The sequence below is a fragment of the Amblyomma mixtum genome, chromosome 3 (genome assembly GCF_055824585.1).
Source record: "Amblyomma mixtum isolate Tamu chromosome 3, ASM5582458v1, whole genome shotgun sequence".
NCBI lineage: Eukaryota > Metazoa > Arthropoda > Arachnida > Ixodida > Ixodidae > Amblyomma > Amblyomma mixtum.
In genome coordinates this window covers 143,794,244-143,808,813 of record NC_143014.1, presented here as the reverse complement: position 1 = coordinate 143,808,813, position 14,570 = coordinate 143,794,244, and the positions used below count along the sequence as shown (strand labels likewise).

The following is a 14,570-nucleotide window of genomic DNA, read 5'->3' as shown; positions in this document are numbered from 1 at the left end:
CACTTACAAGCCCGTTCATTATTTTTCTTGGATGATTTGTTGGAGCTAGTTTCACGACGACACTTATGCTTGGCTGTGCGAGTAGGTGTCTTCTTAATCATGCTTTAGGACTTTGATTATATTCATAAGCCCTTCAGCGCTATGTTCGTATAAATAAACTCTTGAATAAAAACTCCCTCTCCTGTATTTTTAGCGGCGAAATCTAACGCGAAAGCGATTCGCTATCGCTATCGGAGCATTTCTCAGGAGTCGGGCAATTGGTGCGCTTCTTTTGCTCCGCTATTACCTGCTTGTTTGTTTATTTGTTTGCTGATTTGTTTTTGTTTGTTTTTTAATTGCTTTTGTGTCGATGTAGTTTTCTTGCTGTGCTTGTCATTATCTGCGCCGTTTTCGTAATGCATGGTTTTTCTTCGAGTGCTGTTTTCCGCTACGTTGTCGATTTCGGATCTGTGCTGCAAGCCGTTATGCTGTGTTCTTCATGCTTCCTTAACGGGTGCTTTTGCTGTTTAAAGTTGTGTGCCTTTTGTTCGTTATCTCTGTCCCTATTGTATTCTTTAGCAACATACAGCCAGGCCGGAAGGAAACGAGAACAGCGCCTGTGAACAAAACAAAAAATTAACCCGTGTTCTTTCAACTGCAGCGTACTACTAGCCTTATTCATGTTATTGGGTGAAGGGTCTGCAGAAGTACATATTCATAAGCCGCCTGTAAATGAATATCTCATTGCAAAGTAGAAAATATTGGCGTAGGCGTGTTTCCTTTTCATTCCGGCCTCTCTGTATATCACATTGCAGATATTCTAGGACCAAGTCACCGTTGTGGTAAGCATTGCGGAATGCCGTCAAAGCTTCCACGAAGCTAGCAAAGAACAGTCGTCTGGTGCTGGCGTTAGAAAAAAGGTGGGAATTATCACTTTTATGTTACATACACCAGCTGAATAGTGGGTGCCGAGCCACTGATTGTGAGCTTCGTTCTTTTTTTCAAGTCCCTACTTTACCTTCGCTCATGCCCATTTATTTCCTGAACATGACAGCATGCCACACAAAGGTAAAGCTGACGTGATGTAGTTCTTAATCTTTTAGGTTATTTTTAAGCAAACAACCTAGTTCCGTCACTTCAAATATTATCGCATGCTTATGTAACCGTGCAACACAGATTAATTAGTTTTGCACTTTGACTAATCATGCTAAGTGATTTACAGATCACGAAGAAAACGTGCTCATTATCATCTACTGTCGAGCCCGGGGCAATATAAAAGTCGGATATTTCGTTTTACTGGCTATATTAAAATACAGATTATCCACTTCCTGTGTAAAAGTATAGGAAAGTGTCGCTCTATATAAAAATTCAGTTTCGTGGGTCCCTATATATACCGAACCGCTCGCTGTGCCCCTGCAAGTGGCGCTTCTCCAAATGGCGAGAATTAGATGGATTCCTAATAAATATAAATGTCAAAGGGAACACACCCGTAGTAAGACAACCTTGAAACAGAAAGTACGGCCCTCAGAAAATACTCACTGAAAAAAAAGGCTTGATAAGCCGACGTTGGAGCTTTATAGAAAAGCTGAATCAAAGATTAAAAGGGAAAACTTTTCTGACAATTCCAAAGGCAGGGGTTTACTTTTCGAAGCTAGGGCTTTGTGCTCGAGGAGGAAGTTTTACCGACAAAAGTTTTACACCACGGATGACGCTTGCCGTTGCTGTATGCAATGCAAGGAAGCAATATAACATTATCTTATGCAGTACAAAACCCTCCATCCCTCAGTGCACGATGCCGCCACCGGCATATGCGAAGCCCTAGGGTTTCGGAATAGCCAGGACATGCTTAATTTTCAAACAGTAGAAACAAGAGACGACTAGAGGATTGGTGGAGAAGGTCGAGAGAGTAGTTTGGAAGAAAACTGGCAGTTAATCCGGAGATATTCAGCACGTTAGGAATTAATGGACAGGTGGCACTTGTCACTACCCCGGTACAAAGGTGAGGCTAATAGTTATCGATCTCTTCAATCATTTTGCGCTTGCGGAGACTGGTTGGCTGCGCGGCCTTATAGCACATGTATAGTATGGCTGGCAGCGCTAGCCCTGTGATACCGCGTGGAGAGGTGAGCGTGTGGTGCGCTTAAAGGTGGGAGCCTTCGCTCACCACAAACTCATTATCCACTCCACATCGCTGTCATGCGGTGAAGCCAACATAACTATCTAAATAATACTTGCGGCTTTAGCGGGGCGCGCTTCGCTGCGGAAAGCAACTGTTCATGAGCGAATATTCTTTTTTATAGTGCGCTGGTAAGATGAATAGACATCTTTTGATGTGCAGTGGCTAGTTCCAAAGCACCGCCCGCTGCGGCTCCGATGCGAAGCAGATTAGACCTAGCAGCGCCTAGCGAGCAGTGCACTGCCCGCACGCTGGCGGGACGCAATCGCGTTTCTAGCGTGTATGCACTGTATTTTCGCTTCTGGGTTGTACACAAGCTTATCTATCGCCATTTTTATATGTCGAATTATCGATATAACTAAATAGTTCGTGATCCCCACCGGGTTTGATATATCCGGGTTCGATATATCTGGGTTCGACTCCCGCCCCTGTTTGTACTTCCAGGATTATGCACCAACATGCCCAGCTACAAGTGCTTCTCAGCTGTGTTATGTTTGGCGCTGCCAGGGTCTGTACGTCTACACCGCTAAATTTAGCCTTCGAATTTAGTTTCCAGTGCCCCAAGACACCGTGCTGTCATGCATGAAGCGGCGCGGGGTCTCAACAAAGTGGCCTGGATGGCTCCAAGGATGGAATGTTCAATACTTCGCGACATCACCAAGAAACAAAACTGGCATGTAGCCTGACTGCCGGAAAATCATAATAAAAAAACGCCTACACATTTCGCCGTCTTCTTAGGCGAACAAGTTACAGCGATAGCTGGGCCTCACCTGGTCGTATGGCAACACTGGGCGCACATTCGGAAAGATTTCCTGGCCCACCTAGGAATATAACCTAAGGATCCTCTTCATCTCTCCACTCGCTATAGAGGTGACAACGAGAGTTTCCGGTGGCAACATACTAATATCCCTACGTTGAGGGCGCTTAACCCATAAATAGTCCCAAATGCTGTCATCGCAGTAATAGCAGTATTTGTTGTTGATGACCTCTGTTGAAATGGCAGCAACAGAGGAGAGGACGCGATCTTTTTCATCTTCGGCCCCAATAGCACAGACTGTTAAGCGATGAGTTCAGGCCTATTGCTGAGTAGTTGACGTTTCGAGCCTCAGCCGCCAACTTCACACAGTTTTCTTTTTGCCTTTTCAGAACTTTACGGCATTTAAGTGTGGTCTTTGCTTCATGAAGCTTTCACATGGTAATTTTGGTATCGGCGCTGTTAGTTACCAGAAAGGAATTACAAGAACAGCAGCTGCACCGCGATCACGTGTGCACACGTAAGCAGGGCGTTTCGCTTAACTTGAGAAGGCTTTAAATAGAGCGGTATACCTCAGACGAGTGAAACCAACAACATATTGTTTGCCGTTGTCGTGACAACTAGCCTGTTCATTAGCTAGATTTACTTATGTTAAATTTCTGATATTTATTTTAGGAACGAGCGTGTACAGTAAAGTTGTAGATAGAGTTCAAATAGCAGCCGATTTAGTATAGTGAAGCAAAGTGCAGCCTTTGTCAAAAGTACAGAGCCGACGAGGTCATGCTTCTGGGCCATGCTGTGTCAATAACGGAGGGCAGTCACTAGTTCGGCAATGTATAGCATGGCCGAGCAAGATCCAGCTTAGGGTTTCAGCTAGGAAGCATGCTCTTTTAGACAGGCTTTCACACACCTGACTGACCGACCGACCGACCGACCGACCGACCGACCGACCGACCGACCGACCGACCGACCGACCGACCGACCGACCGACCGACCGACCGACCGACCGACCGACCGACCGACCGGCTGGTTGACTCTCACACGGTAGTAAAATTTCATTAGCCACACCTCGGTCGCCGCGGTGGCTCAGTGTTTATGGCGCTCGACTACTGACCCGAAAGACGCGGCTTCGATCTCGGCCACGGTGATCAAATTTCGATCGAGACGAAATTCTTGAGGCCCTTGTACTGCGCGATGTCAGTGCACGTTAGAACCTCAGGTGGATGAAATTTTCGGATCCCTTCAATGCATTGTCCCTCGTAGCCTGAGTCGCTTTGGGACGTTAAACCCCCATAATTCATAAACCACAAAACCATTAGCCACACCTGGACTTTTTCAAAGCCATGTGTAGACATGTTGGCGTATGATTATTCATAATAAGCTCAGAGTGACACGACTCAAAGTCTAACAGAGGCTTTTCTGCTCTTGAAGAGTACTGGCAGCTAACATGCTGTTTAGAAAACCTGAGTTTCAAAACTAAAACTGTAGGCAGCCGCACTCCGGCAATTCACGCGTGATTCGTAATTCTGACTCCATTTGTTTCAACTTCTCCAAGCCTCTACCTACTGTGCGTGCGGTTCTGATCCTTGAGAAAAGCAAGTCCGTGTATCCGAGCATATAGATGACCACACTTTCCAGGTCAACACAGATGGACTTGGCAACCTTGGCATCTTTGGCCAGGGAGTTATTTCTAAGCATCGAGGCAAGTCCAGCTCGCATCAGCTGCCATACTTGTGCCAAACTATGCTGTGATTATCTCGTATTTCTTTATTACAGCAGGCCCCCTGACAATTAAAGTTTGGTACTTAAAAAATGGAAAAAAAAACAGTCACAAAAGACGAGGGACAAGAGAAGGAGTCCAGTCGTTGTAGCGTGTACACTCCTTCTCTTGTCCCTCGCCTTTTGTGACTGTTTTTTTTTTTCATTTTACAATGTACCAACTGGCCCACATTTCAACCCTTCTTGGTACTTACGTCAGTCAGTATTTTGTGTATAGTTTTAAATGCCAACAAGTATTTAATATATCTAAAAACTGGAGTAAAAATGCCGGAGTTCTGGATGCAATTTTCATAATTCCAGCCAATAAAAGCAACGCAGATAAAAGTCAGTTAGCTCCACAAGAGAGTCGAGTGATACCCCATTTGTTGATTGACTGATTCTGGTAATTGTCAAATGTGATGAAAGTTTTAACATATTGCAGAACTTCGCGGCGAAAAATACGTCCAATTAGAGCCTTCTGCACTTCTTTACGCAAGCCATCCAAGCAGCCATCCCGCGAAAACAAAAATGAGGATAAGGCCCAACAGGTTCATATTAGAAGGGACTATGTTTTGCTGAACCAAAACAGTCGTATGATTGTAGATATTGCGTTTTTATTTTTAAAAAAACTGCTATGAAGTCTGTCATCTGAAGTCTGTCATCAACGCAGAACCCTTGCGTCTGAAGTGTGCGTTGCTGTTTTTAGTCGGATTTTAAAGGCGAAAGCCTTGCTAGCCCCATTACAAGAAAAGCCGGCGGGGTGTACTAGTATATTAGTGTGTGTGTGTATGTACTCGCATATGGTACAAAATATTATTTAACTTTATGACAGTGATCTACACTATGAGACACATAATCTAGCCGGGGGATGAATTCAGCTGCCAGTAAAGCGTTATGGTACATTTTTTCAAAGGCACGTGAACGAGAAAGTTTATGGCGTGATGACCAATACGGAAACCCAGGGGAAGTTTTTGTACTTTCTGTGGTTGCAGCGCTGATATATTTGGAAACATTACTCAAAAAGCATGATAAAATCATTTAATAAATACTACGAAGCCTCGCTGGCTTCGCTCTATGCTGACCCGACATTTGAGGGAAATTTTCGTGCGCAGCAGCTCCGGAGATGCGAGAACTGGGCGCATGGCGTGCTTTGAAACCTGTCGTCCCTAGCTTCAGCTTCGCTTGTATGCAGCAGATACGCCCATTACAATGGTCGCTGCAAGAAGCGCCCCGCAGATGGGAACTTCTTGATCAGTTATGGTGTTTCACCGATCTTTCACTCAGTGCACTGACCTTCCCTTCTTTGCCAGTGGTGCTGCTGCTGATTCGCGGAGAATGGCGAAGGCTAACACGTCATGAAGTGACGCAGATGGTTTTTCGTTGCGCTGGGAATCAAAAGAGCACGAAATCAGTCTTCCTTCTTGCGGTTTCCGTCGCTGCAGTTATAGCAGATAGAAAAATAATTCAACCTTGATCGTTATTGAAGCGAACAATTCAGCTGTTAGCACAGCTAGACTTTGTACTTGTTAGCCTTTGGTGTCTCTTTACCGTTAATAATCCGTAAACCTTCACTTTGAATCACCTTTAATTTGATGGCGACCACAGTTCGCTTGTCTAACTGCCAATATAAGGAGGAAGTCGCGGAAAATCTGCTTTCCAAGAAAATGACCCAAAACATTCAGAAAGAGAGGCGATAATATGTTAATAGAAGGTGAGAGAGAATTTCGACGAGAAATGGTTTCTACCAAAGATGGGACACAAAAACACAGATGAACTCACTAGAGTCAACGAAGTTGGCAATGGCAAATATAAAAGTTCTGCAGATAATTAGTGAATTATATCTTTGATCCGAAGTACATAACTCCTGCATAGAGTCTTCAACATGCCCAGTTGATGTTTTTTGGCAAGTATTTCAGTACTTGAAATTTACTTCGGTTAATCAAAATGAATTGTTGCGTGCCCATTTCAATTTACCAAAATTTCACTTCAGCGAAGACTTCCTTAAGGTTCATTATGGTTCATTCAAGTGGCATTTCGCTTTATACAACGGAAAAGAAAGTTTCATCCATGTCACCAATAAAAAACAGTAGAAAATCAAAATTTTTAAAAGATATTTAAAAAAAGAACCAGGTTCTTGGCGCTGATTAGTTTTACCCAGGAGAATTTAAGAATGCGTCCTGGAGCTTAAAAAATGAGCCATAGCATAAACGCCGTCATTGGTACGCACCGCATTTCACTGTTCTTTTACATTCTGTTTGCATCGCAGGAGCCCCAGTGCTTGTACATACACACACTAAAAATAATCGTGTCAAATTCACCTGGAGTTTAATGATTTTATTTAAATATTCACAGTTATCGAAAGGTTTCATTCCAGTAAATTAAGTCGTACAAATTTCCTGTAACTTCTCGTTCTGCGCAAATTTTCTTCGAATTCAGGTACGGCATGTTCATGATACATTGTCTTCACTTTTCAGGAGCAACAACCTTGGGTGCTTTACATTTTCTCCCAATCAAGAACAGTAATCTAGATCTATGGCAGGCAGAGAGTCAACTATACTACTTTCTGTGAAATTATACGGCCGATATATATGACGTGCTGCGCACTCGCAACCACAGTTACGATGAACACGCGGAACTACGTTGTCCCGCATGCTATCGCCGCGTTCTGAGGCGCAGCTAACCAATTTTTTCGCGACAGTTCGCAGTCGTGTGGTGTCGACACAGGCGTGCTCCTGTACAAAGAACACCGAAATTAATTGTATGAAGCGTACTCTTTACTTTCCTTCTTTGCTTCCTTCTTATGAGAAAATCACATTGAGTGGAGTTCAAGCGGGCATTGTGGTGTGGAATTAAACGCCTGTCACCAACGAAAATTCCCATCAAAATTTCCGCAGAGCGCACAAGTGGATGAATCTAGAACCCTTAAAAGGGAAATTCAGCAGCGTTTCTTTTTAAGGTGGCTGACTGCTAGCGCATGAGGGGCTCTGGAAAACCTTCAAAGTTCTGATTCATCAGATTATTTCCAAAGTACGTCCTGGACAAAAGGTGCCTTGATCAAATAAAGTTTATTAATTCACTCGCTCACTCGTATACCTTTTCCTCGAAATGACATCATATACCATATCACAGAGTCGTTTGGATCTTCAAAGTAGCTCATGTCGCATGCTTTTTTCGAACTGTATGTCTTCTCCATGGCACCTTTTCTATTGTACGTGGTCTTGGGGGCTACATTTCAGTTCAGCGGAGAAGCTCTAACCAATGTATGCTATCTCCTTCCGCGGTTTGAATCTAGGGAAGCTTCTGACTTCACCTCCTTTTCCGGTTAGCATAGCTCGGCTATTGGTATAATGTACTCCAAGGTTCTTAAAAAAGCTAGATAGACCAACCTTTAACAGGGTTAACGTAAAGCAACGGGACAAAGGAAAGTTACACCTAGCACAACACTTGCGCCAGTGTCGTTTTAAGTGTTACTTCCCGTTACCCCTTTGTCTTCGCGCTAAACTTGTTGAAGGTGTGTGGGGCAATAGGTTGCAATTTCCTGAAGTCAGCATATAATTATCGTTCCTTACGGCCTAGGAAGAACAAAACTGCTGGATTTTTTTTTCCGTCTGAATTCACATAAAATCTTCGAGAGCGGCGAAATGAGAATGCATGTACAGATTCGGCCACAATATTACAGAGCACGCTCCAGCGTTAGAAAATTTTTTCAATCGTTCCGTAAAGAGTATTTTTTATTTGATTTGATTTTGTTTTCTTAATTGGGTTCATATGAAGCATATGAGTTAATTATTACATGAGGAGGCCCCAGGGCATCAACCGTCAGAGCGACTTCCTGTTGGTAAGTGCGTCAATAATACAAATAAAAATGGGGCAGCAAAATAAAAGAACTGCACAAAAAGACTTTAATCGTAAAATTAAACAGTGTGAAGAGCTTATGAATAAATATGTTACCGACACATATATAATACATTATACAACACAATGCAAACAATAATAACAAATCCATCACTTGCATAGGCTTAGAACAAAAACAGAAAGAATGCTCTCGCCATTTGAACGGAGAATACAGTGCAAAGTAACAGAGAAAGGAAATCATGGCCGGAGTACTCAAATCCTTAATTAAGGGCCCAAGCAGTGGAAAGTAAATAAAGCATAAAGATTCCCTATGACAATGCAATTCATGAATACCTCTTCAATGACTGATTAAATGAGCGTGAGACGAGTGATGATTTTATGTCCGAGTTTGTAAAAATTAAAAAATAGAAATCGCTAAAAAGAACACCAATTGCTTACCATAATTAGTTCGAAATTTTGATTATTTTGAAGGTTTGATGGCCTCTTCAGTTCATGCGCGAACGTACCAGCGGCATGTGCTAGCATATCTACGAAGAACTTCCTAATTTTTGGTTCGGTAAGGTGTTGCAAGAGTTTGATCGCCGAAGCGTGCTCCGTATTATTAAGCAGGGAATGTACATAGGTCAGTGACCACCCATTTAGTTTTGCAGACCCTGTTGAAGCCCCAGCATAGCATGCTGCTTTACAGCTGTGTGCAATGTTCCAACTTGTCAGCTATAACGCAGATAGAGTCGACTGACATATCATACAGTCTGGTCACCAAAAAGGCGTGTGTCGTTTAGCTCGAGATGCATTAGTGCGTCCAGAGCTTCAGCTTGTAAGATGGATACAAAAGTGTGAATTCCGAGACAAAGGTATGCATGGCAGCGTCGAGGCACCCTAATTTAACCTCAGTGCCAAGCCATGCTGAGACGAAGACAGGCTCAAAAAGAAATTGATTAAAAGTACGAACGGTTTATTCTCTTCCGTGCGCTACAAGCTTTAGTTGGGCGCCGTCCCGGTTCCACTAGGCGCCGGTCGCCAAAAAAAAACATATATGGATATCACAGGAGGGACCATAGATCTTGGGTGGACACTTTGTCCTTCTAATGATGGCCATGGTCGTGACCGTGGTCGTGGTGGGCGTCGGGGTCGCAAGTAGTGGCAGCATCGTGGATGTGCTTGATTTGCTCAGCCTGCAGAGAATCAAATAATCGAAATCATATCGCAACGGAATTTCCCCGCCAGAACAAATATCTGCCACACGCCGAACTGCCGAAGAAATAGCTACCGATGAGCACGGTAAGAACGAGGGGTTAGTGCTACTTGGTGAACATTTTTCCATCGCTTCACATAAAAACAAATTTTAATTTTTCTTACTTGAACACACGGACGAAATACGAACTTCCCATGTTTTCAGTTCATATTTTATAGTATTTTTGTTTCAATGTTTTAATTGTTGCATTTTACGTTTTATTTAGGCTGATTGTAGGAAAGAAGATGGAAACTGTAGACGGAATCATAGGCAGCTGTGATTGTCTTAGTGAGAAGTAATTCATTACGTTCAAAATTGTAACAGAAAAATTGCTTATAAGAATACTCACGGTGAAGTACTTGGCCATGGCTCCCTCCTGTTTCATGAAAGAAAGGAAAAGACAAGCATTTCAGTGGTCCTCTTTGTTGCTCCAAATTCACTCCGTTTATAAATTATTTCAAGTGCCCTGAACTTTTCACCAAAATACATGCGCTTTCGAGAAGCTTGCAAGCAAAGCAGCCCCTCCAGTGCACGAAAGTTGTCAAAGTAGCTAAAATTTGTTGGGCCAGAGCACCGACGGTGACTGCGTTTTCCAAATTATAAAAACTGATACGAACATTCAATACGGTGGCCTACACGCAATAGTAAAAAAGTTAGCTACGTAATATTAGTTAGATGTATTCTGATGCGCCTCACCGCTGACAATTCCATGCCGAAAAAGTGGTTTTCTTATTCATTTTTAAATACTCCAGAACACGTCAGGTGAAACATCCGGTATAGTTATTACCTAGGCGGCCATTTATTTACCAAAGTTCGCGCTCACCCTAGCAGTTTCCTATGATAAAAAGCTCTGTCCACTCAGCCGCTTATTTACTTTTTTTTTCAAATTTTTAAACGTATAAGTTTTGCACAAAGCATAAAGAGACCCTTTTCGCCCCGAACAAAAACCAGAAACGAAAACACCTCTGCCACATACCAGGTCGTTTCCTTCGCACATCTTACGGATGGCGCAAGAACGGTCGCTGCATTCCACTTTCTTCACTGCATCGTCAAAGGCAGCGTTGGTCTAGAAAAATAAAGGAAGACAAAAATATGACAACAAAACAAAATATTAGTATGTGATGCATCAGGTTCTGCAAAATCGCCGACCAAGGTACAAAAAGATGTGGGGCCAGGTACTCGGATAGATTGTACGACTATAATGTAACCTTATTATAGCTCTTGACAACATGGCTGCAAGATTTCGCTCCATCCTCACCAGCCCGGTCAAGCCTAGTGAGGGATAAATGCCTATCCCAGTGTTCTAAAGCTGCCCTGGTCCTGCGTGAGCCATGGCTAACCTGTGCCAGTTGATCTCTTAATCTGATTCACCCCCTCTTCTCTTTTTTTTCTTCACTTATCATGTGCTCCTCCGTCGCTGAGAGTAGACCATATTGATGGACTACTTGCTTGCTCTGCATCTGAGCATCGGCAGTTTTATGAGCGCTTTTCAAAAGGGGGGAAAAAAAGATACCACGAAGCACCTTTTCTCTTCGTGGCATCACCCGAGCGATATCGCTCTCCAGTAAGTGGCGCAGGCAATGCACCCAAGGTCCTAAGCTTTCTTTTTGCCTTTCTCCTCAGCATTTCAGATACGCTCAGCCGAATCTCTGAGACACTGTATCGTTGTTATCCTTGTATTTGAAAGTGTGCTATTGTCTACTACTTATTCTTAATGACTGCAAACTTTGTAGGAACACTTGGAGCACGTAACTGAAATGTTTTAAAGAAAATTCTGAGGTCATTCTGTTCGTTGAAGTGAAATATTATAACCTCATGTACGTGTACGATGCTTTTAATATTTTTATTCATAGTTGAGGTAACCACTGGTATCCTTCTTAGGGCATCGGTATTCCTCAATGCTCGGCGAAGAGATTAGCATTCGATAGTTTGTTTGTTTGTCTTACCTACTGAGCACATCACCACTGCCGTCGTTAAGTAAGTATACAAATCTCAGATTTGCAAATAGGTTTAGTGCAACCTACTCGAAATGTAGCCGCTACTAAAGGAAACGGTGCAAACTCACCGATTCAGGGATATGCTGCTTAATGCATTCCAGTTCCGTGGCCAGCACCTGGTCGTTCTTCTCTGCAAAAAGTAACAAGGAAAAAAAAAGGGATAAAGTTTTAACGGTCGGTATACGACCGCTCGGACTGTGTGGCATATTTTCCTGCCATGACATTATAAACATGCCTGCATACAACCAAATATTCCACGAAAAACAAGCCGCGAAAGTGCGTAAAGACTCGAAAGTCAAGAAAAACTGCTGCACCCTGAATCCAGCAGTACAAGCCGTCAGTCAGTTGACGACTAGAAAACAAAGGAGAGCTTTGACTGCTGAACTCTTCGGGGCTCTGGAACCATTCTATGAATGTCTTCTCGGCTATTTCGAATGTTTTCAACTGATTGTTTATCGAAAAATTCCTTTTCTTTTTTTGCTTTCCTCATACGTGCGCCCTTGGCGCTTTAACTTTCTCGTTTTCCAATGGCACCGAGCACAAGGTTTGCTTTTAAATTGGTGCATGTGGTGTTTTACTGCAACCACGTCACTGTGAGGTGTGAGCAACGTGCCTACAGCAGTTCAGTAGCGCTGGCACTTGATAGCCAGTATACTGCGATCAGAGTAAGGCAGTCTGCATGAAAATAGCAAAGCTAAGCAATTCGCCAGTTGGCTTAAATGACACAAGCTGAGCGTATTGCGGTTTACCGGTTGTAAAAGTTAACAGTGATCCAAATATATGTCGAAAACTAATAAACGAAAAGAGTGACAAACAACACAGTGGTCCCAATTTCACCGTGTTATTTATACTAAACCAACAGTCTAAAAGATAGAAACTCGGACAGATCAGAGGGGGTCGACTCCTTAGACTAATAGTTGAAATTCGAGCTTGAGATTTCACGGCTGCTGGTGGAGCTTCCGCTGGACTAAATGCAATCAGGATGCCAAGCGGCCCTCAAGCACTCAAGAATGTCACTTCCATGCCGGCTGCGTCAGGGTCTAAACACCAAATTAGAGCTAAAATGTAAGCTTGATATTCACATGCTAACGCCGAATGATGATCGAATTTTGAATCATCTAAGTTGATCCCTTTTGTCCAAATTTGCGATGCCAGGTTTTTCACAGATCCTCAGGAGGTGCCTTCCAAAGGGGCGAACCATCTTTGTTTGCCATGCACTGTTGGCCACGCGTCAAAATGCGACGCTCTCGTAAAGGGAAGCACGGAGACGCGGTCCAATACAACGCTGTAGGTGTGACTTAACAAGAAGCCAGCACACCCACGCAGAGCATGTAGCCTCCTTTTCAACAGTCCCGTCGTCACTGGATGGGGCTATGAGCCATGTACAGAGCCCTAGTTGCATCCCTAGCACTTCAAAATTCTGTAAATGTGAGGAATAAGCTCTCTTAACCCATCAGAGACTTGAAGCGTTAGACATACAAAATAAGTGCCACTGCAGGGCCCAGAAGCTAACCCAATGACCTAGAGCACTTGGAAAGGAGGCTTTATACAAGCCTGTGTGCCTGCTTATATTCTCATGTGAAACTAAACACACAACTCCTTAGACGCAATCTTTGACAGACTGATCAATCTATACTTTTGCGGATCATGCCCCCGCCATGTAGAGTATTAGTAAAACCTACGTAAAATAACTAAATCATTCAGAACACAATACAATTTTTATACTGAAGCCCTGAAAACTATGCAACCCGGCAACTGCTGATTTGCGAAGAAATTTGATGTAATAAGTGTAAACGCGTACTCTCTATTTGAAGGATGGACAAAACGAGTTTTAAAACCTGTTCTTCCATCCTTTAAATCATACAGTTAGGGCTTAAAACTGACTATAGTTATCACGCTAATAAGGGTGGTTGCATTTGACCAACATAATTGTTGAGGAGACCTGCAGGTATGCATCGTTCCGTGAGCAGACACCCGTACTACCCCGCGGCCGGAGCCGTAGAAGCCGAACTTACTGCACAGCTCCAGGTGATGAGCCGAAGCCGCACCCACCAAGGCGGCAACGAACAGGCAGGAGGCGAAGACAGCTTTCATGGTGAGTGGTCACTGAGGGTGGGCTTTACCGGTCTAGCAAGACAGCTCAGAGGTATGCTGGCACACACCGTCAACCAAATCTCTTATATACCCGATTCCCACGCTAGTTGCCTCAATAAAGTAACAGAAGCATGAGGTGTTGGAAAAGAAATCAAAACAAGCACAGAGGCAAGGCAGTGTACTGGTATAGAATATGTCTCTCCTCCGATTGGCCGCGCTGTGGCGAGATTCGCCGTCCCGGCTCTCCATTGGCCCTGCCCGTAACCGCCACCGGCAACGCCACGACCATGTGATTCCTGCACGCGCTTTCACGAGCTTCGCGCTTAGTCAGCGTTTCCCGCGCCTATCGTGGGGAGGGAGCCCCGACGGGCTCAATTCAAGGACGGCTGCGGCGCGCTCACCGCTTCCCAGCGCGCGCGGGAAGAAGTGGCGAGCCAAAAGAAAACACGGTCGTTGCGCGCAGCGATGCAACGCCTGCTGCCGATGGGATCGTGCCGGCTTTTTCTTCCTTTATTGCTTGTCTCGCGTTTGATGTCAGCCAGGCGTTTGCGGAGCGAGCGTAGGAGTGCCACGAGGAAGTGCAAGGCGATGGAGACGTGGCCGCGGGACGTTGCAATAGGCGAGAAATTGCATTTATTGTTCCGCAGCCGCCGTGAGCGTACGACTGCGGCTGTCCCTCCTCTTTTTTGGGGGGCTCTTTTCTTTTTTTGGTGCCGCCACGCT

The 14,570-nt window shown here is 44.1% G+C and overlaps 1 protein-coding gene and 1 long non-coding RNA gene across 2 annotated transcripts in view; one reads left to right on the top strand and one right to left on the bottom strand.

The window, feature by feature from the left end:
• LOC149352222 (uncharacterized) overlaps positions 1–13,921 on the top strand; it is a 38,418-nt gene extending 24,497 nt beyond the window's left edge. Inside the window, exons 2-3 of the long non-coding RNA XR_016290711.1 lie at positions 795–899; positions 13,702–13,921. This is a non-coding gene — a long non-coding RNA (uncharacterized LOC149352222). The remainder of the gene's footprint in view (positions 1–794; positions 900–13,701) is intronic.
• On the bottom strand, positions 9,457–13,928 carry LOC149352221 (antimicrobial peptide microplusin-like). The gene is made up of 5 exons (XM_089581392.1): positions 13,769–13,928; positions 11,822–11,883; positions 10,733–10,822; positions 10,106–10,132; positions 9,457–9,697 (listed from the first exon to the last, which is right to left on the bottom strand). Exons 1-5 carry the CDS (start codon positions 13,845–13,847, stop codon positions 9,608–9,610), a joined length of 348 nt encoding a protein of 115 aa, XP_089437518.1. The 5' UTR covers positions 13,848–13,928; the 3' UTR covers positions 9,457–9,607.
• Between the last annotated feature and the right edge of the window lie 642 nt (positions 13,929–14,570).